The sequence below is a fragment of the Physeter macrocephalus genome, chromosome 21 (assembly GCF_002837175.3).
Source record: "Physeter macrocephalus isolate SW-GA chromosome 21, ASM283717v5, whole genome shotgun sequence".
NCBI lineage: Eukaryota > Metazoa > Chordata > Mammalia > Artiodactyla > Physeteridae > Physeter > Physeter macrocephalus.
In genome coordinates this window covers 25606663-25633166 of record NC_041234.1, presented here as the reverse complement: position 1 = coordinate 25633166, position 26504 = coordinate 25606663, and the positions used below count along the sequence as shown (strand labels likewise).

At 40.5% G+C, this 26504-nt stretch overlaps 1 protein-coding gene across 1 annotated transcript; it reads left to right on the top strand.

Moving 5' to 3' along the window:
* The first annotated feature begins 21752 nt into the window (after positions 1 to 21752).
* Positions 21753 to 26125, top strand: PPP1R2C (PPP1R2 family member C). The gene is made up of 3 exons (XM_055081915.1): positions 21753 to 21911; positions 25426 to 25513; positions 25587 to 26125. The coding sequence occupies exons 1-3, from the start codon at positions 21753 to 21755 to the stop codon at positions 26123 to 26125; spliced, it is 786 nt and encodes a 261-aa protein (XP_054937890.1).
* Positions 26126 to 26504: the final 379 nt, after the last annotated feature.

Below are 26504 nucleotides of genomic sequence, written 5' to 3'. Positions count from 1 at the left end.
GAAGAAAGCCAGAGAGGAGTGATCATGAATTTGGCTTTGAAATTGTTGAGTTTGAAAATGTTTAAGACATAGAAATAGAAATGACAGCTAAGAAGCTGGAACTCCAAGATCTGGGTCAGAGATGTAGATATATGCGGAGAGTCACTGCATATACATGGGGATTAGAGCCTTGAGCATGGATGAGATGACTTAGGGACAGAGTAAAGAGGAAAAGAGAGGAGAGCCTAGCATTGAGCTTTGAAGAAGGTTCCAATAATTGCCAATTGGTGAAAGAAAATGCACAAGTAGAGAAAAAAATTGTAAACATTTATGGAAGGTTTTTATTTGTTTCTGTGATGAAATGTTTTCTGGGTCAAAAATGATCTGACCCATCTAAAATCTTTCAAATTTAATTTCTTTTAAAAATACTAGCCAGGCAAACAACTAATCTGTGGTCAAATGTGGCCTCTTGACAACCGTATTGTGACTTCTGTTTTAGGGAAATTAAAGTAGACCGGGGCATAGACAATGTTTGGAAGAATTGTGTGAGTGACAGTAAAGCACCACTTCTACTCAGATTGGAAAAATATTTCTGGGGATGAGGGGAAGGAGAGACAGAGGGGAAGCAAGGAGACCGAGACCAGAGGCTGGAATAATTCTGGGCCCTTCTTTTTGGGTTAGTGTTCTGGGGAGTTGGAAAGACCCAATGGGAAGCTGGAGGACCAAAGGGCAAAGAGATTTATACTCTAAAAGTCTGTTTCGATTCCCAGAGTGACCACAAAGTCGAGGTTAGCAAATGGTTGTGTAGGGGCCATGCAGAGAGGAATGAAGTGTAAACAGACTGATGGCCAACAATCCAGCAATGCCTTGGCACTTGACAAGGATATGAGGAAAAGGTCTTCCTCTCCTAGTCGTTATTGGTCATATGACTTGTGGAGATATATTTGTAGGTATAAATTTGGTATTACTTATCAAAATAAATAATGTATATGCTTTAACCAAGAAATTCTGTGTAAAAATTTAATCTGACAGTGATAGAGTAGTATAGTACTACCTTGCAATCCCAAGCTGTGTTTAGTCAATGCTACTTGCTGCCTTGGAGATTCTTTTTTTGTTTGTTTTTTGTTTTTTGTTTTTCGGTATGCAGGCCTCTCACTGTTGTGGCCTCTCCCGTTGCGGAGCGCAGGCTCCGGACGCACAGGCTCAGCAGCCATGGCTCACGGGCCCAGCCGCTCCGCGGCATGTGGGATCCTCCCGGACCGGGGCACGAACCCGTGTCCCCTGCATCGGCAGGCGGACTCTCAACCACTGCGCCACCAGGGAAGCCCTGCCTTGGAGATTCTATGAGGTACCTGCCATTCTTTATTAAATTGCCTTCTGTGGTAACTGGCTAGAATCGACTCTGTTGCTTACAACAAGGGATTCTGAATTATATAAGAAGAATCACAGAATTTTGAAGTTGATAAGACACTTAGAGCTCATTTTCTTCAAAGCCTTTTCAGCCCTAATAACCTATTCTTTTATTTTCCCATTTGAAAATTTTTTACGAGAAAACAAAATTATCCTTGACTTGTTCACCCTTTTTATAAACAAAAGACACAAACCGCTAATTATTGTGAACTAATAGAATTCTAGACAAAGCCAAAACATTTGATATTATGTTTGTTCTCTACAAATATAATATGGATAAAATATCAGATTTTCATCAGCATTCTTGAAATATTAAAAATAGTGCATCCATTATTAATGTTTTGGTTCTAGTTTGAAAGATCCTGCTATATCCTTCTCATTTTCATGATGAATCAAGAACAGCTCAAGAATGTGGATACTTTGTCTAAGATGACACAGCTAAACAAATGCAGAACTTGAAGGAGAACCTCCCTTTGGATAATAACACACTTTATCAGGCACCAAAGAAAGACATACCACCTCTCTGAGGCATCACCACATGATTCATCCAAATATTTATTGAGTGCCTACTCTGTGTCTGGTACTGGTTCAGGCACTGAGGATATACCAAGGAATACGATGCATAAGATCCTGCCTTCATACTAGTGGGAAAAGATAGACAGCAAATGAGAAAATAGAGATAAATCTAATTTGGGGTGGTGCTGAATGCTGTGTTAAATGATAACAGTAATAATAATAATAATAATAATAAACAGAAGGGTAGAGAGTGGAGGGTGAGGGTGGTCAAGAAAGGCCTCACTGAGGAAGGGGTCTTTGGGCTGAGACATAAAAGCTTTTCAACACAAAAGATTAGAGACAGAGCACTTTAAACAGAGAAAAGAGCAAATGCAAAGTCCCCAAGGCTGAAGCAAACTGTGCATTTAGAAGAACAGCAAGATGGTGATCAAGGGGAAACAGTGGAACATGAGGCCAGAGAGGGACAAGGTAGGATCAAAATAATACACCTGTTGAAGGAGGAATTTGGATTCTTTTTATAGATTCAATGGAAAGACAATAAAACCTTTTGAGCAAGGGAATAACGTGATCCATTTTCCTTTTTTAAAAAATCACTCTGGCTCCTGCCTAGTGAATGAGTGTTTGAAGGGACAGAAGTGGTCTGATTTCTGTTGTACATAGTTGTGTTTGCTTCTCTGTTTCTTTGTTTATTTCAGGTTAGTGTATAGACCTAACAAACAGGAAAGACTAGAGAAAATGAACTGAAGGCAAAGTTATTCGTTTCCTCCCGTACCAATAGTGATAAGGGATTAATGTATGTTTGGGGGACAATAACAAGACTGACAATTTATGTTATTTTAGGAAGATGCAAGCTTATGACTGCTAAGTCATCCATCAAAAATGTCATTCCTTAAAACCACACAGTCATATGATAGATTTGAAATATTTGCTTTTCTATGATAAGCCTTAGTGCAGTAATTTTCCTTCATATCAGTTTGTACTATGTGTATACATATTAATTTAATGACAGTTGAATATTTTAATTGACCATGTTGTGTTAGTTTCAAGTGTACAGCAAAGTGATCCAGTTATACATACGTATATTATATATGTATATATATACACATACATATATATTATATGTGTATATATACATACATATATATTATATATGTATATATATATATATATATATATACATGTATATATATTCTTTTTCAGATCATTTTCCACTGTAGGTTATTAAGGTTATTACAAGATATTGAGTATAGTTCCCTGTGCTACACAGTAGGTCTTTGTTGTTTACCTATTTTATATGCAGTAGGGTGTACATGTTAATCCCAAACTCCTAATTTATCTCTCCCCTCCCCACCACCCTCTATCCCAATTGGTAACCATAAGCTTGTTTTCTATATCTGTGAGTCTGTTTCTATTTGGAAATAAATTCATTTGTATCATGTTTTGAGGCAGGAGATAGATGGGCCCTAGGCTGAGCGGCTGGAATCTGTCCCCTGTGAACAGATCCTTCAAGGTAAGGATAATGGCAGGAGCAAGGAGGGGCCGAGTCCTGCTTGGATAAGAGATAAAGAGACTACATATTTCTCAAGGAGACCCCCAAGCTACACATGTGCAGAAAGGATCCTCAGGGGAGGAGGTGCCAGACCACAATATGTTCTGTCAACTTCCCAGAGACCCTTGCACTTGAATCCATCTTGGCTAAAAGATGTGCATGCACACAGAGGAGGGCCTGAGTCAGACCAGATCCAGACTCAAAGCCAGACAAAGCAAGATGATTGGCCAGAGGGAACCCGGAAGAACTGCCCCCATATAAGTGATTTAATCCACCCCAAAAGCTCATGGCTCTCTCTCTCTCTCTCTCTCTCTCTCTCTCTCTCTGTCTCTCGCTCTCTCAGAGCCTGCCCATGCTTTCTCTGCACACATCTTCTCTCCTAATAAACACTTTACTAGTCTCACTGCTTTTTGTCTCTTTGCTGAATTTTTTTCTTCAAAGCGGACAAGAGCCAGGGCCCCTGCTCCTAGCCACTAGTCAGTCTCTGGTAGTCTAGTGGTTAGGATTCGGCACTCTCACCACCTCGGCCCAGGTTCGGTCCCTGGTCAGGGAACTGAGATCCTGCTTCAAGCAGCCACATGCCACAGCTGCCCTACAGCCACACGAGATCAATATCATATGATATTTGTCTTTCTCTGACAGTTGAATATTAAGGTTGCTCAGCATATAGATGCTCTGAATATAAAGGCTCTGAAGGAGCTGAAATAACCTGTCAATTAAAGAATATGTGTTTCAGAAGTACTTAACAAAGAAACCATAATGACTCAGAGTGGGCTTGTTAAAGTGGAATGGGGAAACCAATTCATGACAGCTCTTCTCAGGCCAGTGAGAGGGCAAAAGATGTCTTCAGCACCACTGGACTGATCTGACCAAATAGGTTCAAGGGTAGATTGCAAGAAAGTGTAATTTTAAAATAATATTCTTTTTCCTGTGTTCTTCTCCTTCAATTTTTCTGGCACTCAAGTTCCAGCCAAAATAAAAGTTTGATAGTAAACTATAGAGCTGGCTGAATAGCAGGAAGTTGAGCCCATGTGTTGGCTAGACCTTTTCCAATAGGGAAGCATAAGGAATTTACAGTAAAACAAACTAGTACAAATACTCTCATCCTTAAAATGTATGTTTTATTCTTTTGAAATTGAAGTATAGTTAATTTACAATGTCATGTTACTTTCTGGTGTACAGCAAAGTGATTCAGTTATATATATATAATAAATACATATTCTTTTTCATATTCTTTCTCATTATGGTTTATTACAAGATATTGAATATAGTTCCCCATGCTATACAGTAGGACTTTGTTGTTTATCTATCTTGTATATAGTGTCTGCTAATCCCAAATTCCTAATTTATTCCTCCCCCCTGTTTTATTCTTATCAGGAGTAATACTAGTTAACCTTGTTGACCACTTACTGCACGCCAGGTGTTGCGCTAACGTTCCACACAATATCTCAGTTGATCCTTTCTACAACCCTGTCAAGAAGATATTACCAGGTATTCTTTGTGTACATGGGGAAATAGAGGCTCAGGATGGTTAAATAATTTCTTTAGGTTCACAAAGATTCTAAGCTACAGAAATTAAGGATAGAACCTGGCCTCCTGCATCCTTCCTGCATTCACTAAATTGCAACACCAACTGTCAGAAAGTATTGCCCCTTCATTAACTCTAAGTAGCATCAAAATGAGATCACCTGACATGACCCACACTACACAAGGCAATGTTTTGCAAATGGGCCTTTTACTAAACTGCCAAAGTCCACAACAGTTTTTCAACAGATCTCCTCTGGTTTATCTGACAGAATGATTTGCATCTCTTTTTTTTTTAAAGATTCCCTACCTATTTTAAAATATAAATTTATTTATTTATTTATTTATGGCTGCATTGGGTCTTTTTTGTTGCACACAGGCTTTCTCTAGTTGCGATGAGCGGGGGCTGCTCTTCGTTGTGGTGTGCGGGCTTATTGTGGTGGCTTCTCTTGTTGCGGAGCACGGGCTCTAGGCGCGCGGGCTTCAGTAGTTGTGGCTCACGGGCCCTAGAGCACAGGCTCAGTAGTTGTGGCACATGGGCTTAGTTGCTCCGCGGCATGCGGGATCTTCCCAGACCAGGGATTGAACCCGTGTCCCCTGCATTGGCAGGCAGATTCTTAACTGCTGCACCACCCGGGTAGTCCCAATGATTTGCATCTTAAAAGATGTAGAATTGCATACAAACAAGTTCAAAGCTTGAGTAAATCTTTATAACTAATTCCCCTGAAGCAAGGAGTCTTTGTTTTCCTCTTTGCATAGCAACTTCAAAATTCTAGAATGTCCTAGATCATCTGAAAACCACATCGCTTGATGATTTTTTTGTCCCCAGATGGAGCCAACATCCATGGAAGAGTGCATTTAAGGGTTATCAGCACAGTACAAAATATGGCCAAGCCTCCTCTTCTCCCAATTCACAAAATGAATGCTCAAGATTTCTCTTACTTGGAGGTTGAGCATGATAATTACTGAGTGGCTGTGAAAATTTCCAGCATTCTGTGCTAAGGATGAGGGGTCTTGGTATTTCTTCCATCCTGCCCTCACTCTCTAATTCTACTGCCAAGATCTATATACATGTCCCCTAGGTCCTGGTGCTAAGGATAGAAATATTTGTCCAGTGAATGAATGAATGTTTTCTGAAAATTGGAAAGAACTGGGGGCAAAAACATATATATATATGTATATATAAAGGTTTAGTACATTAAAAAAGCAAGTAAAATGCCTATCTACTTTATCACATTTCTAGGATCAAGAAGAACCATTTTGTTATGTGACCAGTCCTTAAACAAAATTGAGACACAGACAAAATTTACCCAACTAATGTGTTGATTCTTACTGGATGTTGTCAAGGGCAAACATTTAATAGATACGTTATGCGTCAGCCCCTTCCCTTGACAGGCTATTCCTCCACCCACTTCCCAATTGTCCTGATACTGTCTGGCTGACGTTGATTTATTAAATACATATTTATCAGGCACTTACTATGTATCAGGCTCCTTTGCTGGATCTTGGGATACATCTGATCCAGACAAAGATCTTGGCATTCATGGAACTTACATGATTGGTATTCAACTTCCTCTTAATAAAACTAGTTATGGATCACAAAAGTGGAACTAAAGCTCAAGAAAATTACTTGAGAAAATCAGAAGAATGCTTGGTTGCATTTTTCTAATAGACCTGCAATAGTTGTTTCCAAAATATTAAACAAGAACAGCAACTTGCAGAGAAATTGATACTTTATGAAAAATATGTTTATATAAGTATAGAAAAACTCCATCAGGAAGTACACACAACAGTTAAGGGAGGGTTGGAGAGAATACATAGAATTGATTACTTCCTCCTTTGCACAGATATTCACTGCTTACATTTGTTGAACGGAAGTACATTATTTTTGTAAATTAAAGATATCCAATACAGATTTATTTATTTATTTAATGTGACCTGATTTTCAAATCATCGATTGAGAGATTAAACTAGATTGGCAATTCTCAATCGTTTCTCCACTCACAGCAGGTGACAGTCACATGTATAACACATTCCCAAAGGCATAACCAGACCTATGTGTAACTCCCTGGCAGGAATCTACCTTTTTCTCTCCTACTAAGGATAGCGTGTCAGAAGCTAGATGTCAAGGAGAATAACATTATTATGGGGATAACCTTAAATGACTTTCATTCATAGATACAGATGTAAATAGAGACAGAGGCAGAAATATGCAATAGATACAGCTACTCGTATAGTTACAGTGGGAAAAAAAACCTTTGTGGTTTCACTAGCATTGGTAACAAATTACCTGTGACGTAATTACAAAACACTAGAATGTCAGAGAAGTGAAAGTAAAACAAACAAACAAAAATGGTCTTAGACCTTGCTGCTCAATATGTGCTCCACAGACCAGCAGTACTGGCCTTACCTGGGACCTTATTAGACCTACAGAATCTCAGGCCCCTCCTCCATGCCTGCTGAATCAAAATTTGCATTTTAACAAGATCTCTATGTGATTCACAAGCACATTAAAGTTTGAGAAGCACTGGCCTAGATAAATGTTGTGTTCCTTCCAACTCAGAGATTTGGGAAATCTAGGTAAAACTGACAGGACCAGATATGACCTCAGCCCCTGCAATAAAATCTAACCCTCTATATGCCTGCTTCCATGCTTCCAAAATTTCAAATGACCTTTCATCCTTCAAGCATAACCATGCTCCCAAAGGAGACAAACTATTTCCTGGAGAACAGTTGCTATTCAGCGTTAAGTTGCTGCCAGATTGTTTCCACACACAATTGCAATTCATAACTCAAGCATCTGCTCTGACCTTCAAGATTCGAAGCATTACGGGCAACGGTTTTGAGTTTGTGATTTCATCTTCATACCCACCCTCACCCCCATGACTATTGGCACGTATCTAAAGATCGATCTGAAAATAAAACAAAATGTTACTACAATTTGAAAGACAAGAGTGCTTTGAAACTTTTCATTATGTTGTCAAAAAAGAAAATCGGTGTTTGTAAGTATTCAGTACTTTATGGTGGTTTTCTCATACATGACTTTGTGTCTGCAGTGTGATACCCAGTATCAGGTTTGCAGCAATGCATTACATATATACATATGTCATACGAATGATTTTTTTCTTGTAGTTTGGAACTGATCTGGAAAAGACTTTCTCTACTACAGGTTCCTTGATGAACAGACAAAGGGAGGGATTTCTTTTTTTCTTTGTAAGAAGATTGGGTCACTAACGCAGCAGCTTACTGAAAAATAATAAACCTCACGATATACTGAATCTCACTTTCCTCATGTCTCTTTGCCTTATTCTGTTTTTCTCTATAGGAAAAATTTTCCAAATGCCTTGGAAAATGTTACCAGACCAAGCCTAAATTCGTAAACCTGATTCACCTATTTTTCTTTGGCTATTGTCTTCTCTTTGGTCCTTCATGGCTTTCTTTTAGAGTCCATGCATCTCAGTTTCTTGTTGATACTCAGAGGGGAAAATGTCATCTTAATAATAGTTATAAGTTGCCCAAGAGCCATTTCTCATTAGATGAGGGCAGGTTCCTGTCATATTCAATACTTCCCCATGAAAAAGTAAAATGAAAAAGAAAAGGGACTTTATTTCTGAAATATTTGGAAGTATAATGGCACAGAGAAATTGGAAATGGAATAATTCAGGGCACAACTGACCCTAATAAGACTTCAACAAACAATAGAGACAGAGATATATTGCCTGAGCCATGAAGCAATTTTCTGCTTTGTCTTTTTTTTTAAGTGTATACTTCTCAAAAAACCTGATGATAAAATATGTCATTTTGAGCACAATTATCGAAAGTGACCATTTTTCACTGGGATGGGGGCTAATTTCTTTGAAGAATTGAGTCCATCCACTGCAGGAGGATTTTCTATTAAGGCTAAGGCAGCCCTCAGCTGGGACAACCCCAAACAATGACTGTCTGATGGGTCCACCTACATTGATCCCTGCTATTTACTAATTAGAGCATTTCTCAAGCCCCTCCTGTGTGCATTAGCAGCTACGGGGGACACATAGGATATCAGAAACGTGATATCTACATGTTACATACTTTCCATCTAGTGTTATTTGGAGTCCTTGTAAAAAGTGAGCCATGAGAGCCACTGAGAGATTGGCTGTTTGATGCTTGGACAAATATGGCCAGTCTCACCTGTGGGGGACCATCTGGGAGATGAGATTTCAGGGGTGTCAAGAAAGTTGCATTGTCCAAAAGAACATATCCTGCAACCGCTATATAGATGTCTAAAATACCACCAACCCGCCATCCTATTAAGTATGTATAGGTCTATGCAACCTGTTACAATGACAATTCCCTGGGGGAAAGCTATCGGCTAAGAGAAATTTACTCTGCCTTTGCAGAATAATTATTCCTGCGATTCTGGTTTGTACTGAGAAAGTGCAGACAACAGTGGAGCATCAGTTGGAGGGAATGCCAGAGAACCCACCCTGCCAATTCCTTCTTTTACTTTTCTTTCTATGTGTGCAATCACCACAAGTGGTCAATGTGAATGTTTGATTAAACAAAGAGTGATGGGCCCCTTCTTGTATATCGTTATAAAGGGTATAGCAATCCTAGTGCTGCTGCATATTACAGATCAGTCCCCCAAAACATTTATACTCATCTGCGATGGGCCACCTTCACCATCCTCTGCCTGATGTCACCTTCCCTGGCCCCTCTTCACCTCAGCACCTAGTATAAAAAAAGACCTATATACGAAGCTTTCTTGGTCCCCCTCAGGCAGAATGAACTTCTCTCCCTTTGCACTCCATTTTGTGCTTGCTTGGCTTTCCAGAGAATAGGGAGTATGGCCTCCAGCTGTGGATCTGGACTTGTCTGAGTCACCTGCCAGATGGGGCAGGATGTCTTCTACTCCAGTAGGTCTCATGGCAGCTCCTGGACCGACACCATCAGCATCACTTGGGAACTTGCTAGAAAATACAACTTGCAGAACTTGGCCTGCCCCAGCCCTACTGAATCAGGGGGCTCTGATGCTCAGCGAAGTTTGACAACCAACACGTCGGCACGACTAAGATAGCACTAAACTCCGCTGCTGGGTTTACTTCTGTTGATTAGAGCTGAAATGTGTTAACCTTAGTTACTGGACCGGTTGTCAGAAAGGAAGAAGATTCTGTCGGGTTACATCAGCCAGAATAAATTGCCAGCTGACACTCTTTGCATGTGGTAGTCACAAATACTATAAATCATTGACTGGAATTTGGTGACAGCTTTCCTGCCCCACCTCCCTGCACATAACATCTTGTTAGTGAGTCGTGGGGATGCTAATAATATACTTACTGCATCTTCTAAGAAATCTGATGATTCTGGGAGTTGTCTTTCTTTTTGTGTGTGAAACATCATAAAAAAGAATTGCAGCGTTTCATTTCTTTTTCTATTACATTCTCTTGCTGTTTTTATAATACTCTTTCTAAAATATAGATGTATAATAACAAGAAAATTTCTCTCTCTCTCTCTCTCTCTCTCTCTCTGTCTCTCACTCTCTCAGAGCCTGCCCATGCTTTCTCTGCACACATCTTCTCTCCTAATAAACACTTTACTAGTCTCACTGCTTTTTGTCTCTTTGCTGAATTTTTTTCTTCAAAGCGGACAAGAGCCAGGGCCCCTGCTCCTAGCCACTAGTCAGTCTCTGGTAGTCTAGTGGTTAGGATTCGGCACTCTCACCACCTCGGCCCAGGTTCGGTCCCTGGTCAGGGAACTGAGATCCTGCTTCAAGCAGCCACATGCCACAGCTGCCCTACAGCCACACGAGATCAATATCATATGATATTTGTCTTTCTCTGACAGTTGAATATTAAGGTTGCTCAGCATATAGATGCTCTGCATATAAAGGCTCTGAAGGAGCTGAAATAACCTGTCAATTAAAGAATATGTGTTTCAGAAGTACTTAACAAAGAAACCATAATGACTCAGAGTGGGCTTGTTAAAGTGGAATGGGGAAACCAATTCATGACAGCTCTTCTCAGGCCAGTGAGAGGGCAAAAGATGTCTTCAGCACCACTGGACTGATCTGACCAAATAGGTTCAAGGGTAGATTGCAAGAAAGTGTAATTTTAAAATAATATTCTTTTTCCTGTGTTCTTCTCCTTCAATTTTTCTGGCACTCAAGTTCCAGCCAAAATAAAAGTTTGATAGTAAACTATAGAGCTGGCTGAATAGCAGGAAGTTGAGCCCATGTGTTGGCTAGACCTTTTCCAATAGGGAAGCATAAGGAATTTACAGTAAAACAAACTAGTACAAATACTCTCATCCTTAAAATGTATGTTTTATTCTTTTGAAATTGAAGTATAGTTAATTTACAATGTCATGTTAGTTTCTGGTGTACAGCAAAGTGATTCAGTTATATATATATAATAAATACATATTCTTTTTCATATTCTTTCTCATTATGGTTTATTACAAGATATTGAATATAGTTCCCCATGCTATACAGTAGGACTTTGTTGTTTATCTATCTTGTATATAGTGTCTGCTAATCCCAAATTCCTAATTTATTCCTCCCCCCTGTTTTATTCTTATCAGGAGTAATACTAGTTAACCTTGTTGACCACTTACTGCACGCCAGGTGTTGCGCTAACGTTCCACACAATATCTCAGTTGATCCTTTCTACAACCCTGTCAAGAAGATATTACCAGGTATTCTTTGTGTACATGGGGAAATAGAGGCTCAGGATGGTTAAATAATTTCTTTAGGTTCACAAAGATTCTAAGCTACAGAAATTAAGGATAGAACCTGGCCTCCTGCATCCTTCCTGCATTCACTAAATTGCAACACCAACTGTCAGAAAGTATTGCCCCTTCATTAACTCTAAGTAGCATCAAAATGAGATCACCTGACATGACCCACACTACACAAGGCAATGTTTTGCAAATGGGCCTTTTACTAAACTGCCAAAGTCCACAACAGTTTTTCAACAGATCTCCTCTGGTTTATCTGACAGAATGATTTGCATCTCTTTTTTTTTTAAAGATTCCCTACCTATTTTAAAATATAAATTTATTTATTTATTTATTTATGGCTGCATTGGGTCTTTTTTGTTGCACACAGGCTTTCTCTAGTTGCGATGAGCGGGGGCTGCTCTTCGTTGTGGTGTGCGGGCTTATTGTGGTGGCTTCTCTTGTTGCGGAGCACGGGCTCTAGGCGCGCGGGCTTCAGTAGTTGTGGCTCACGGGCCCTAGAGCACAGGCTCAGTAGTTGTGGCACATGGGCTTAGTTGCTCCGCGGCATGCGGGATCTTCCCAGACCAGGGATTGAACCCGTGTCCCCTGCATTGGCAGGCAGATTCTTAACTGCTGCACCACCCGGGTAGTCCCAATGATTTGCATCTTAAAAGATGTAGAATTGCATACAAACAAGTTCAAAGCTTGAGTAAATCTTTATAACTAATTCCCCTGAAGCAAGGAGTCTTTGTTTTCCTCTTTGCATAGCAACTTCAAAATTCTAGAATGTCAAGATAATAGTTATATCTGTTTCAAGAGTTATTAAGAGAATTAAGAATTATAACATGTAAAGAACAACATATACTCATTTTAATTTCTCAATAAATGTTGGCTATTCTAATATTAATATTGGTATTTTTCTCCTGAAAGATAGCCTCACAAATTTCTCTCCCAAGTACATTGGGACATCTTTACTTGGATCTAGGTCAAATGGCCATTGTGAATCAGTATCTAGGAAGAATTTTCAGCACCTTGATTTTCTTCTACATCAGAGTAACTCTGCTTCTTTGAAAAGGAATTTATGCCTTGATTTGAAGCAGGCGTTATCATTCTCTTGTTCCAGAGTCTTAATCTGATATCTAGGACCTACCCACCAGCCCCCAAATTTATTCTACCTGTATCTTTTACAAGGTATGCTGTGTCACCATCAAAATTGGGATCTTGGAATCTTTCCAGGTCAGTTTACAGATGAAATTTCTCTCCTAGGACCTTTTCTACTATATATATATATACATATATATATATATATATATATATATGTATATATATATATGTATATATAAAGGTTTAGTACATTAAAAAAGCAAGTAAAATGCCTATCTACTTTATCACATTTCTAGGATCAAGAAGAACCATTTTGTTATGTGACCAGTCCTTAAACAAAATTGAGACACAGACAAAATTTACCCAACTAATGTGTTGATTCTTACTGGATGTTGTCAAGGGCAAACATTTAATAGATACGTTATGCGTCAGCCCCTTCCCTTGACAGGCTATTCCTCCACCCACTTCCCAATTGTCCTGATACTGTCTGGCTGACGTTGATTTATTAAATACATATTTATCAGGCACTTACTATGTATCAGGCTCCTTTGCTGGATCTTGGGATACATCTGATCCAGACAAAGATCTTGGCATTCATGGAACTTACATGATTGGTATTCAACTTCCTCTTAATAAAACTAGTTATGGATCACAAAAGTGGAACTAAAGCTCAAGAAAATTACTTGAGAAAATCAGAAGAATGCTTGGTTGCATTTTTCTAATAGACCTGCAATAGTTGTTTCCAAAATATTAAACAAGAACAGCAACTTGCAGAGAAATTGATACTTTATGAAAAATATGTTTATATAAGTATAGAAAAACTCCATCAGGAAGTACACACAACAGTTAAGGGAGGGTTGGAGAGAATACATAGAATTGATTACTTCCTCCTTTGCACAGATATTCACTGCTTACATTTGTTGAACGGAAGTACATTATTTTTGTAAATTAAAGATATCCAATACAGATTTATTTATTTATTTAATGTGACCTGATTTTCAAATCATCGATTGAGAGATTAAACTAGATTGGCAATTCTCAATCGTTTCTCCACTCACAGCAGGTGACAGTCACATGTATAACACATTCCCAAAGGCATAACCAGACCTATGTGTAACTCCCTGGCAGGAATCTACCTTTTTCTCTCCTACTAAGGATAGCGTGTCAGAAGCTAGATGTCAAGGAGAATAACATTATTATGGGGATAACCTTAAATGACTTTCATTCATAGATACAGATGTAAATAGAGACAGAGGCAGAAATATGCAATAGATACAGCTACTCGTATAGTTACAGTGGGAAAAAAAACCTTTGTGGTTTCACTAGCATTGGTAACAAATTACCTGTGACGTAATTACAAAACACTAGAATGTCAGAGAAGTGAAAGTAAAACAAACAAACAAAAATGGTCTTAGACCTTGCTGCTCAATATGTGCTCCACAGACCAGCAGTACTGGCCTTACCTGGGACCTTATTAGACCTACAGAATCTCAGGCCCCTCCTCCATGCCTGCTGAATCAAAATTTGCATTTTAACAAGATCTCTATGTGATTCACAAGCACATTAAAGTTTGAGAAGCACTGGCCTAGATAAATGTTGTGTTCCTTCCAACTCAGAGATTTGGGAAATCTAGGTAAAACTGACAGGACCAGATATGACCTCAGCCCCTGCAATAAAATCTAACCCTCTATATGCCTGCTTCCATGCTTCCAAAATTTCAAATGACCTTTCATCCTTCAAGCATAACCATGCTCCCAAAGGAGACAAACTATTTCCTGGAGAACAGTTGCTATTCAGCGTTAAGTTGCTGCCAGATTGTTTCCACACACAATTGCAATTCATAACTCAAGCATCTGCTCTGACCTTCAAGATTCGAAGCATTACGGGCAACGGTTTTGAGTTTGTGATTTCATCTTCATACCCACCCTCACCCCCATGACTATTGGCACGTATCTAAAGATCGATCTGAAAATAAAACAAAATGTTACTACAATTTGAAAGACAAGAGTGCTTTGAAACTTTTCATTATGTTGTCAAAAAAGAAAATCGGTGTTTGTAAGTATTCAGTACTTTATGGTGGTTTTCTCATACATGACTTTGTGTCTGCAGTGTGATACCCAGTATCAGGTTTGCAGCAATGCATTACATATATACATATGTCATACGAATGATTTTTTTCTTGTAGTTTGGAACTGATCTGGAAAAGACTTTCTCTACTACAGGTTCCTTGATGAACAGACAAAGGGAGGGATTTCTTTTTTTCTTTGTAAGAAGATTGGGTCACTAACGCAAGCAGCTTACTGAAAAATAATAAACCTCACGATATACTGAATCTCACTTTCCTCATGTCTCTTTGCCTTATTCTGTTTTTCTCTATAGGAAAAATTTTCCAAATGCCTTGGAAAATGTTACCAGACCAAGCCTAAATTCGTAAACCTGATTCACCTATTTTTCTTTGGCTATTGTCTTCTCTTTGGTCCTTCATGGCTTTCTTTTAGAGTCCATGCATCTCAGTTTCTTGTTGATACTCAGAGGGGAAAATGTCATCTTAATAATAGTTATAAGTTGCCCAAGAGCCATTTCTCATTAGATGAGGGCAGGTTCCTGTCATATTCAATACTTCCCCATGAAAAAGTAAAATGAAAAAGAAAAGGGACTTTATTTCTGAAATATTTGGAAGTATAATGGCACAGAGAAATTGGAAATGGAATAATTCAGGGCACAACTGACCCTAATAAGACTTCAACAAACAATAGAGACAGAGATATATTGCCTGAGCCATGAAGCAATTTTCTGCTTTGTCTTTTTTTTTAAGTGTATACTTCTCAAAAAACCTGATGATAAAATATGTCATTTTGAGCACAATTATCGAAAGTGACCATTTTTCACTGGGATGGGGGCTAATTTCTTTGAAGAATTGAGTCCATCCACTGCAGGAGGATTTTCTATTAAGGCTAAGGCAGCCCTCAGCTGGGACAACCCCAAACAATGACTGTCTGATGGGTCCACCTACATTGATCCCTGCTATTTACTAATTAGAGCATTTCTCAAGCCCCTCCTGTGTGCATTAGCAGCTACGGGGGACACATAGGATATCAGAAACGTGATATCTACATGTTACATACTTTCCATCTAGTGTTATTTGGAGTCCTTGTAAAAAGTGAGCCATGAGAGCCACTGAGAGATTGGCTGTTTGACGCTTGGACAAATATGGCCAGTCTCACCTGTGGGGGACCATCTGGGAGATGAGATTTCAGGGGTGTCAAGAAAGTTGCATTGTCCAAAAGAACATATCCTGCAACCGCTATATAGATGTCTAAAATACCACCAACCCGCCATCCTATTAAGTATGTATAGGTCTATGCAACCTGTTACAATGACAATTCCCTGGGGGAAAGCTATCGGCTAAGAGAAATTTACTCTGCCTTTGCAGAATAATTATTCCTGCGATTCTGGTTTGTACTGAGAAAGTGCAGACAACAGTGGAGCATCAGTTGGAGGGAATGCCAGAGAACCCACCCTGCCAATTCCTTCTTTTACTTTTCTTTCTATGTGTGCAATCACCACAAGTGGTCAATGTGAATGTTTGATTAAACAAAGAGTGATGGGCCCCTTCTTGTATATCGTTATAAAGGGTATAGCAATCCTAGTGCTGCTGCATATTACAGATCAGTCCCCCAAAACATTTATACTCATCTGCGATGGGCCACCTTCACCATCCTCTGCCTGATGTCACCTTCCCTGGCCCCTCTTCACCTCAGCACCTAGTATAAAAAAAGACCTATATACGAAGCTTTCTTGGTCCCCCTCAGGCAGAATGAACTTCTCTCCCTTTGCACTCCATTTTGTGCTTGCTTGGCTTTCCAGAGAATAGGGAGTATGGCCTCCAGCTGTGGATCTGGACTTGTCTGAGTCACCTGCCAGATGGGGCAGGATGTCTTCTACTCCAGTAGGTCTCATGGCAGCTCCTGGACCGACACCATCAGCATCACTTGGGAACTTGCTAGAAAATACAACTTGCAGAACTTGGCCTGCCCCAGCCCTACTGAATCAGGGGGCTCTGATGCTCAGCGAAGTTTGACAACCAACACGTCGGCACGACTAAGATAGCACTAAACTCCGCTGCTGGGTTTACTTCTGTTGATTAGAGCTGAAATGTGTTAACCTTAGTTACTGGACCGGTTGTCAGAAAGGAAGAAGATTCTGTCGGGTTACATCAGCCAGAATAAATTGCCAGCTGACACTCTTTGCATGTGGTAGTCACAAATACTATAAATCATTGACTGGAATTTGGTGACAGCTTTCCTGCCCCACCTCCCTGCACATAACATCTTGTTAGTGAGTCGTGGGGATGCTAATAATATACTTACTGCATCTTCTAAGAAATCTGATGATTCTGGGAGTTGTCTTTCTTTTTGTGTGTGAAACATCATAAAAAAGAATTGCAGCGTTTCATTTCTTTTTCTATTACATTCTCTTGCTGTTTTTATAATACTCTTTCTAAAATATAGATGTATAATAACAAGAAAATTTGTTTCCAGAAGAGAATGGATCACACGTTGGGTTATATCTGTGTGTGTGTGTTTTTCTCCCCAGCCATATTTGTACACATGGGAAATAATCCTGCTATAATGTCATCTTTAAAGGGCTGCCTCAAGGAACCTCAGTGTTGTCAGCAAAATTGAATTCTGCTGCCCTAGATCACATTATTGCTTTCCTAATTTGACTATGGCTCATCCAGAGCTACAAAACTTGGTCAGCTGGCCTATTGTTACCTTGCCCCCAAACCTTTTTCACTTGTGCCTCCAGCTGAACTTGCTAGCCCCTCAGGTTTTAACTTGAGCTTCAGAGGGCCCGAGTTTCAGGTTTTTAATACTTCTGAAAATGGCCATTTTGCTCCTTCTTTTCTTCTTTTAAAGTGCTGGTGCTACTGGAGAATGGCACAGGCCAAGGAGGCAGGGATGTCAATATCTGATTGGAATATGAGACCCACATCGGGACCCCTGGCTCCTACCACTTCTAGAGGTGGCAGGTAGCAAATAGGAAAGTGCACTGCCAGAGCAGTCCCAGAGGATCTGGATTTTTAGTGCTGGCTGTGCCACTAACCACCTGTGTGACCCTGGGCAAGTCACCATAACTTTCTGGTCCTCAGTCTTCGCAGCCAGGCAGTAACAGCTTGGATGATCTGACTTTCAGTATTTCCATCTAAGCCTTAATAATACTTTCTGGACTCTAATTTTATAATATTTATAAATAAAAATAATTGATAAGCTTTTAAAGATCATATGGTAGCTCTATTTTTAGTTTTTTAACGAATACACCTGGAGAAAACCATAATTCAAAAAGATACATGTACCCCAATGTTCACAGCAGCACTATTTACAATAGCCAAGACATGGAAGCAACCTAAATGTCCATCGACAGATGAATAAAGAAGACGTAAATGGAGCTGGAGGAATCAGGCTCCCTGACTTCAGATTATACTACAAGGCTACAGTAATCAAGACAGTATGGTACTGGCACAAAAACAGAAATATGGATCAATGGAACAGGATAGAAAGCCCAGAGATAAACCCACACACATATGGTCACCTTATCTTTGATAAAGGAGGGAAGGATATACAGTGGAGAAAAGACAGCCTCTTCAATAAGTGGTGCTGGGAAAACTGGACAGCTACATGTAAAAGTATGAAATTAGAACACTCCCTAACACCACACACAAAAATAAACTCAAAATGGATTAAAGACATAAATGTAAGGCCAGACATATCTATCAAACTCTTAAAGGAAAACATAGGCAGAACACTCTATGACATAAATCACAGCAAGATCCTTTTTGACCCATCTCCTAGAGAAATGGAAATAAAAACAAAAATAAACAAATGGGACCTAATGAAACTTAAAAGCTTTTGCACAGCAAAGGAAACCATAAACAAGACAAAAAGACAACCCTCTGAATGGGAGAAAATATTTGCAAATGAAGCAAATGACAAAGGATCAAGATCCAAAATTTATAAGCAACTCATGCAGCTCAATAACAAAAAAACAAACAACCCAATCCAAAAATGGGCAGAAGAACTAAATAGACATTTCTCCAAAGAAGATATACAGATCGCCAACAAACACATGAAAGAATGCTCAACATCATTAATCATTAGAGAAATGCAAATCAAAACGACAATGAGATATCATCTCACACCGGTCAGATTGGCCATCATCAAAAACTCTAGAAACAATAAATGCTGGAGAGGGTGTGGAGAAAAGGGAACCCTCTTGCACTGCTGGTGGGAATAATGTAAATTGATACAGCCACTATGGAGAACAGAATGGAGGTTCCTTAAAAAACTACAAATAGAACTACCATACGACCCCGCAATCCCACTACTGGGCATATACCCTGAGAAAACCATAATTCAAAAAGAGTCATGTACCAAAATGTTCATTGCAGCTCTATTTACAATAGCAAGGACATGGAAGCAACCTAACTGTCCATCAACAGATGAATGGATAAAGAAGATGTGGCACATATATACAATGGAATATTACTCAGCCATAAAAAGAAATGAAACTGAGTTATTTGTAATGAGGTGGATAGAACTGGAGTCTGGCATACAGAGTGAAGTAAGTCAGAAGGAGAAAAACAAATACCGTATGCTAACACATATATATGGAATCTAAGAAAAAAAAATGTCATGAAGAGATTAGTGGTAGGACAGGAATAAAACACAGACCTACTAGAGCATGGACTTGAGGACATGGGGAGGGGGAAGAGAGGGGAGAGATATGGGAACATATGTATATGTATAACTGATTCACTTTGTTGTAAAGGAGAAACTAACACACTATTGTAAAACAGTTATACTCCAATAAAGATGTTAAAAAATAAAAATAAAAAAATAAAGAAGACGTGATATATATACACAATGGAATATTACTCAGCCATAAAAAGAATGAAATAATGCCATTTGCAGCAACATGGATGGACCTAGAGATTTTCTTTTTTTTTTTAATTGATTTTTTGGGGGCTGTGTTGGGTCTTTGGTGCTGTGCGCAGGCTTTCTCTAGTTGCGGTGAGTGGGGGCTACTCTGCGTTGCGGTGCACGGGCTTCTGATTGCGGTGGGTTCTCTTGTTGCGGGGCACGGGCTCTAGGCTCACGGGCTTCAGTAGTTGTGGCACGCGGGCTCAGTAGTTGTGGCATGCAGGCTTAGTTGTTCCGCGGCATGTGGGATCTTCCCAGACCAGGGATTGAACCTGTGTCCACTGCATTGGCAGGCGGATTTTTAACCACTGTGCCACCAGGGAAGTCCCTAGAGATTTCCATACTAAGTGAAGTAAGCCAGACAGAGAAAGACAAATATCATATGATATCGCTTATATGTGGGATCTAAAAAAAATGATACAAATGAACTTATTTACAAAACAGAAACAGACTCACAGACATAGAAAACAAACTTATGGTTACCAAAGGGGAAAGTAGGTGTGGGGAGGGATAAGTTAGGACTTTGGGATTAACATATATACACTACTATATATAAAATAAACAACAAGGACCTACTGTATAGCAGAGGAAACTATACTCAATATTTTGTAATAACCTATAAGGGAAAAGAATCTGAAAAAGAATATGTGTGTGTGTATGTGTGTGTGTGTGTGTGTGTGTGTGTGTATGTGTGTATAACTGAATCACTTTTGCTGTACACCTGAAACTAACACAACGTTGTAAATCAACTATACTTCAATTAAAAAATAAAATAAAAAAATAGTTGATAAGTGTGAGTTCTATTTTATCAATAGCTCCTTCCCTGACCAAGCAGGGTCAAGAACAAGAGGTTGAGCACCTTTTCATTTCCCTAACCATGAAACATCTTAGCATCCTTTAGGGAGCAGGAAGAACATTTCTCTACTACAGACTCTTCAGCCCGTTTCTTTTCTTTTTTCTTTTCAGCCCGTTTCTGCAAGGCCTGCCTTCTGATATCTTTGCCATTATTTTCTATATAACTCCTGGCAGACATTCCCACTGATGACATTTTTCTTCACTGAACATTCCCAAGCTAGATTATCCTCTTGGAAGGGGGCAAAGTTGATGTTTACTATGTAACGTCAGAAATTCTCATTGATGTCGTGTCTCCTTAGTGACCTGCACTCAATGAATACGCTGGTCTGAATCACTACAGCAGAAAATCTCCTCACCCTCATTCTCAAAACAAGTGATCACTCAGAAAATCAACCCTTGGGATAAACTGCTTTGGGAAATGACTCTTGCAGTGCTTTTCCAATTGACGCCCCCCAAGTCCCTGCGATGCCTCAGGAGCGACCTCTGAGATCCCAAGCAGTGAGAATTCTGGGGTCCCTACCTCCACGCAGACAGACAAACTCCATTGCTTCTGAGCTCCAATTTTACTAATTTTTATTCTGTAATTCTATGTAAATTTTAATTGGAAAACAAGGTTTACTGGGCTTCCCTGGTGGCGCAGTGGTTAAGAATCCGCCTGCCAATGCAGGGGACATGGGTTCGAGCCCTGGTTCAGGAAGATCCCACATGCCGCGGAGCAACTAAGCCCATGCGCCACAACTACTGAGCCTGCGTGCCACAACTACTGAAGCCTGCTAGCCTAGAGCCCATGCTCCACAACAAGAGAAGCCACCACAATGAGAAGCCTGCGCACCCCAACGGAAGAGTAGCCCCCGCTCGCCACAACTAGAGAAAGCCCGCGTACAGCAACGAAGACCCAACGCAGCCAAAAATAAATGAATAAATAAATAAAAATTTTAAAAATTTACTGCTTTAAAACTTACAATGAAAAAGATGGAAAACCATTGTCTCACTGAACCTCTCTAGGTCTGCCCATATTTCCAGGCTCTTCCTTTCAAAGGTTTTTGTTCACTTCCCTCAGTTCATTCACCCACTTTGCAGAAATATGGACATCTGCCACAGAATATGGACAGGTGCCAATGATTGTTTAGGAATTAACGATGAAGTACACAATCCTTCTCTTAGTTTGGGTTCCTCCTGCAAAAGCAGAGCTGGAGAAAAAGGCTTTCATTTGGGACTGTGATCCCAGGGAGCAGGATAGCAGGAGAGGGCTTGTGAAACAGGGAAGGAAAGAAACCAACACGAGTCTGCATGCATCAGTAAGATGGCCATCCACTCCCCAGGCTCCATCAGGAATCCAGAGTGCGAGGGATTGATGCCCCTCCCCTCTCCCAGCAGGCCTGAAGTCAAGATGGAAGCAATTGATGTATAAATATACTCTAGCTCCTTGGCCAGTGGGGTGGAGGTAGGCCATGGGGGTAACTCTTCTACATTGACTTCTAGAGTTTCTCAGGAGCATTAAGCTCTAGTTGCCTACAGTAGGAACTGCTTTTCTAATGCATCCTTTGCCTCCTTCCCTTCTCTGTCTCACTTCCCCAATCCCCTACCAGTATTTTCGGCAAATCTCCTCCCGAGTAAACTACTTGCACTTGAGTCCTTGTCTCAGGGTCAGCTTCTAAGGGAACCCAATCTAAGGCAGGGATATTTAATAGAATAACAGAAATTTGGGTTTGGAATATGAGAGAAACATAGATTCAAAACCAAATAGCACTTTTATTTTTATATTACACAATATCCAACATAATTCTCCAAGTACTGTGGACGATTCTTGGGTGGACTGATGTACACCTTCAGATGCTACATGGCTGAACTAGTATTAATCTCCACTTCTGGCAGCATGATTGGTCCCCAAAAAAGCCGACTGCTTCTCACTGTTTTACTAATTTCTCACCAATGGCACCCAGTAGGACATCTGGGATACCTTCCTTGTTTATGGTAGCTTTTGGTTTCTTAGGTGTTCCAACCTTTGGTTGAGAATTTCTTGGTTCCTGGCTTAGTTCTCCTTTGGAACCAATTCCTGTATTTACCGCATTTGGAGAATGGCTGCATGGAAGGGAAATGATTCTTAGTGGAAGAAACGAAACCATGGAGTGATCTACCGTCAGGCTTACCAATCAGTTAGTTTAAATATCAGTGACTTTTTAAATGTATTTTAAAACTGTGATGATAGAACAGCATGCATATTTAGATGTATTTATCAAAAATTAACCCATTGAAGACCACTGAAGCACAACCTCACTTTTGTGCATTCAAAATGAAGGTTCTCCTACTGGACATACAGTCAATGGTCACACTTAATATTTGTTGAAAGAAGGGCTTTCTAGGTCTGTATCTAAATTTCATATAACGTGTCATTGACTGGGAAAGTTTTTGTCAGTCTCGTGTGTGTGTGTGTGTGTGTGTGTGTGTGTGTGTGTGTGTGTGTGTGTGTGTGGTAGAACCACAGACCTATCTGCTCAGCCCTTGTCCTAGGGCAATAACAAGTGAATCGTGTAAAGAAAGAGGAATGTTGGAAAGGGTGCCGGTCTTTTCTAACTTTTCGGCTTGTGGTAATGGTGACTAGATTGAGAGTTTTTAGCTTGATGGCAAAAACTCAAAATTTGGATTTTTCTTAGGGCAACTTTCATGAAGCAGATAATTAGCCAATGGTAGGTGAAAGAGATTACTTTTAAATAATGTGCAACTGAGATCTGTAATACCTGGTGATTTCTTTAAAAGATTTTGTCTGTGGCCCAGATCAGAAGGTCACAATGACGGTACTCTTGCCCTAGCATGAACCGGCAATGTGTTACTGCATTTCAGAAAACTCAAGAACTTCGGGAGGGCTGACTCATTCTATCTTGAACAGCTTGTATATTCAGATCACAGTATGTGGGGTGGGTGCTGTGTACACGGAAAAGCAAAATCCCAATGCACTGGATTTTGCTTTTGGATTTTCAGCGTCTCCCTCAACATCCTGTTTACAGCTAAACACGCACAGCCCCTCTGTGCCTGCCAGCCAGGACCAATTGTGTTTGTGCGGGTCTGTGCTGCCTTTCAGGCAGGTTTTTGAAAAAAGTAGCCTGGAGTATTTCTGAATAATGAAAGTTCGTTTTTTTCCCCCTCACATACCAGAGGGTTTTCCTATAGACTTGAAGATCGGCTTTTGAATCCCTGAAAGCCCTTACCACACAATACAGCTTTTTTCAAAGAGTACTGGTATCAGGAAATTCTTTTTCTGAGATGAATAACACAGTTTTAAAGTGATTGCAGAGCTCCTGAAGTTAGTAGGACTTTGGAGAATACAGGACAACTTGAACTTAAGGTACTTAAGACCCTTGTAAAAGTTTTATGGTTCTTTCATGCTTTTGCTTTTGTGTTCTAAAATGTAGAAAGACGTTGAGGGAGAGAAGAGGAAGCAAAATGTCATCAGAAGGGGGAACAAAAAAACCTCTTGTGAATGCTACCTGGAGGGGAAAATGCGAAACTGGATCTTAATTTCCTTTTTGTTTTTGAGAAGAATGTCACTGCCTATGAAACATGAGGCCTGTGAAAGACAGAATGTTCCGAAATCACTCTTTGGGACAGTCCCCAACTTCCACATGTGGGGTGTTTTTCCTCACTTGACTGATTGAACAAATTGTAACTGACAGTGAAAACTCTGGAGCCCCCTTTTCTCCACTCACAAATCTCACTCTTCCAATTACCTGTCACCTATCATTTATTCTTCATTCCATAAATATTGTGGTAACACCTACTATATGCCAGCTACGGCATCATGTTGTGAAGCTGAAGACAATATTGAGAAAAACAGACACCTTCCCCTGTGTCTTGGAATTGACCATCTAGTGTACACAGATAATAAACATAATTGCCACAACTCTGAGTGCTGTCGAGGACAATAAGAGAGGCCATGAAAGCACAGGAAGGCCTATCTGCTTTGGAGGTCAGGAAACAGGCTCCTGTAAGGCAGTCATGACTGAGCTGAGATCTGAAGGGGCATTGCAGGCTGTGGGAAGAACCCAGGGGAAAACTCTGGGACAGGAAGGGAGGAGAGTGCTCCTGGAACCGAAAGGCCAGCATAGAAACCTAGAGGCAGGGTGCAGAGAATTGGGGTGCGGGGGAGCCCATCATAGAGCTGCTTTCTGCCTCTTCTGGATTTGAGTCTTTATGTGAAAGAAAATGGGCAGCCGTTAAAGGGTTTGAAAGAGAGATGCGACAAGATTTGACGGTGTTTTTAAAAGACCACACTGAATAGAGGGTGAATGAGAGGTCGGAAGGCAGCAGGAGGGGTGATGGGGGTGAGGGCTAGTTCAGAGGCTGTGACGGTGACCCCGACCAGAGATGGTGGTGACTTGAATCGGGGTGGCGGCAGAATTGGAGTTTCTTGAAATATTTTCTTGAAATATTTAAGCCAGTAGCGAAGGGCTGGATAGGAGAAGAAACAATATGTGATCATGGAGGATTGGGGGGGGTGCAGAGGGAGGAGTTCCCAGCTAGTGTAAGTGGCTGGGCATTGGGGCCTTTAACCGAGGGGCAGGGTAGGAAGGGTCCTCTAGCCCCTAGGCCTCCAATCTTTCCAACCCAAGGAGTGGCTTTGAAACTTTGGCCTGTGACCCCCCAGGGAGAAATACGTTTTACAGGGTCCGCCCGCACACAGACAGGGGATGGAGAAATTCACAAGTCAGTGCTTCTCCGTTTCATGTGCAGTGAAGGCAGATTTCCTATCTTACACTATTAAACAAACAAACAAAAACATAGGTCCTCTTGGCCTCCCCTCCCCCCTCCCCCCAGGCGTTGACGGCGGCGCTGATGGCGGCGGGGACCACTGTGGCATCACCCGCATTGGACTTTGTGACACCGGGGCCGGGAAGTCCCAGAAGTGCGATGAGTCGAACTTCCTGGCGACCTACCGCCCTGCGTACAGAGACTACGATTTCATGAAGATGACTGAGCCCGGCACTCGCCAGCTCGGTCTGGACGAGGACAGGAAGGAGGTGCAAAGAGTGATTTCGAAACTAAAGGAGCCATGACCCTCGGCAGCTTAGCTAATAAATTAGCCACCACTGATACCTCGGAGCTCAACTCTCTAGTGCGGGAGCCGGAGAAGGATGGGGCGCACACCAGCAAAATCTTCCTGGACAAACAAGAGAAACAGCGGCAGTTCGAAATGAAAAGGAAGCTTCACTACAACCAAGGACTGAACATCAAATTGGCCAGACAGCTGATTTCCAAAGATCTACAACGTGAGGAGGAGGAGGCTGAAAACAAAGAAAGTTGGCATGCCGCCAGCCAAGACAAGACTACCATCATGGAAGAATCAGAGGAAGGCCCCACCAGCAACGAGGAACTGCAGACCCAGTCATTCTACGACGAGAAGACAACGTTTGATCAACGCTGCAATTGTTTGTCAGATCCAAACCCTGTTACTATAACCTGCGGCTTCTTGTTCTGTAGAGCTCATGCTTCAAGTACTGAAATACTTATCAGTTAAATTGTACTGCGATAATTAAACGGTAAACTTAGAAAATAACAGGTTAACTGGAAAAATCCCTGCTTGCTATTCTGTCTGGTTCTTTGCCACAGATACCGATTCTGATATTCGTCTAAAGCCCCATTACTTTGAGAAAACTGTTGGTTAATGTACATAGCATATAGCTTTCGATGTGTTAAATGCTTAAAGGGGGACTGATTTATATTCACTTCTAGCTGTACTAGCTTTTATAGAAAAGGTTTTGTTACAAAATCTAAATGCAATTGGTACAGTGGGTTATGTAGTCTGATAAATATTCAGGCTGAAAAATACTTGTCTTTAGGGTGATTGGCCTGTTTAATTGAGAGGGGATATATTATAAGAGTTATTGTTACATTTT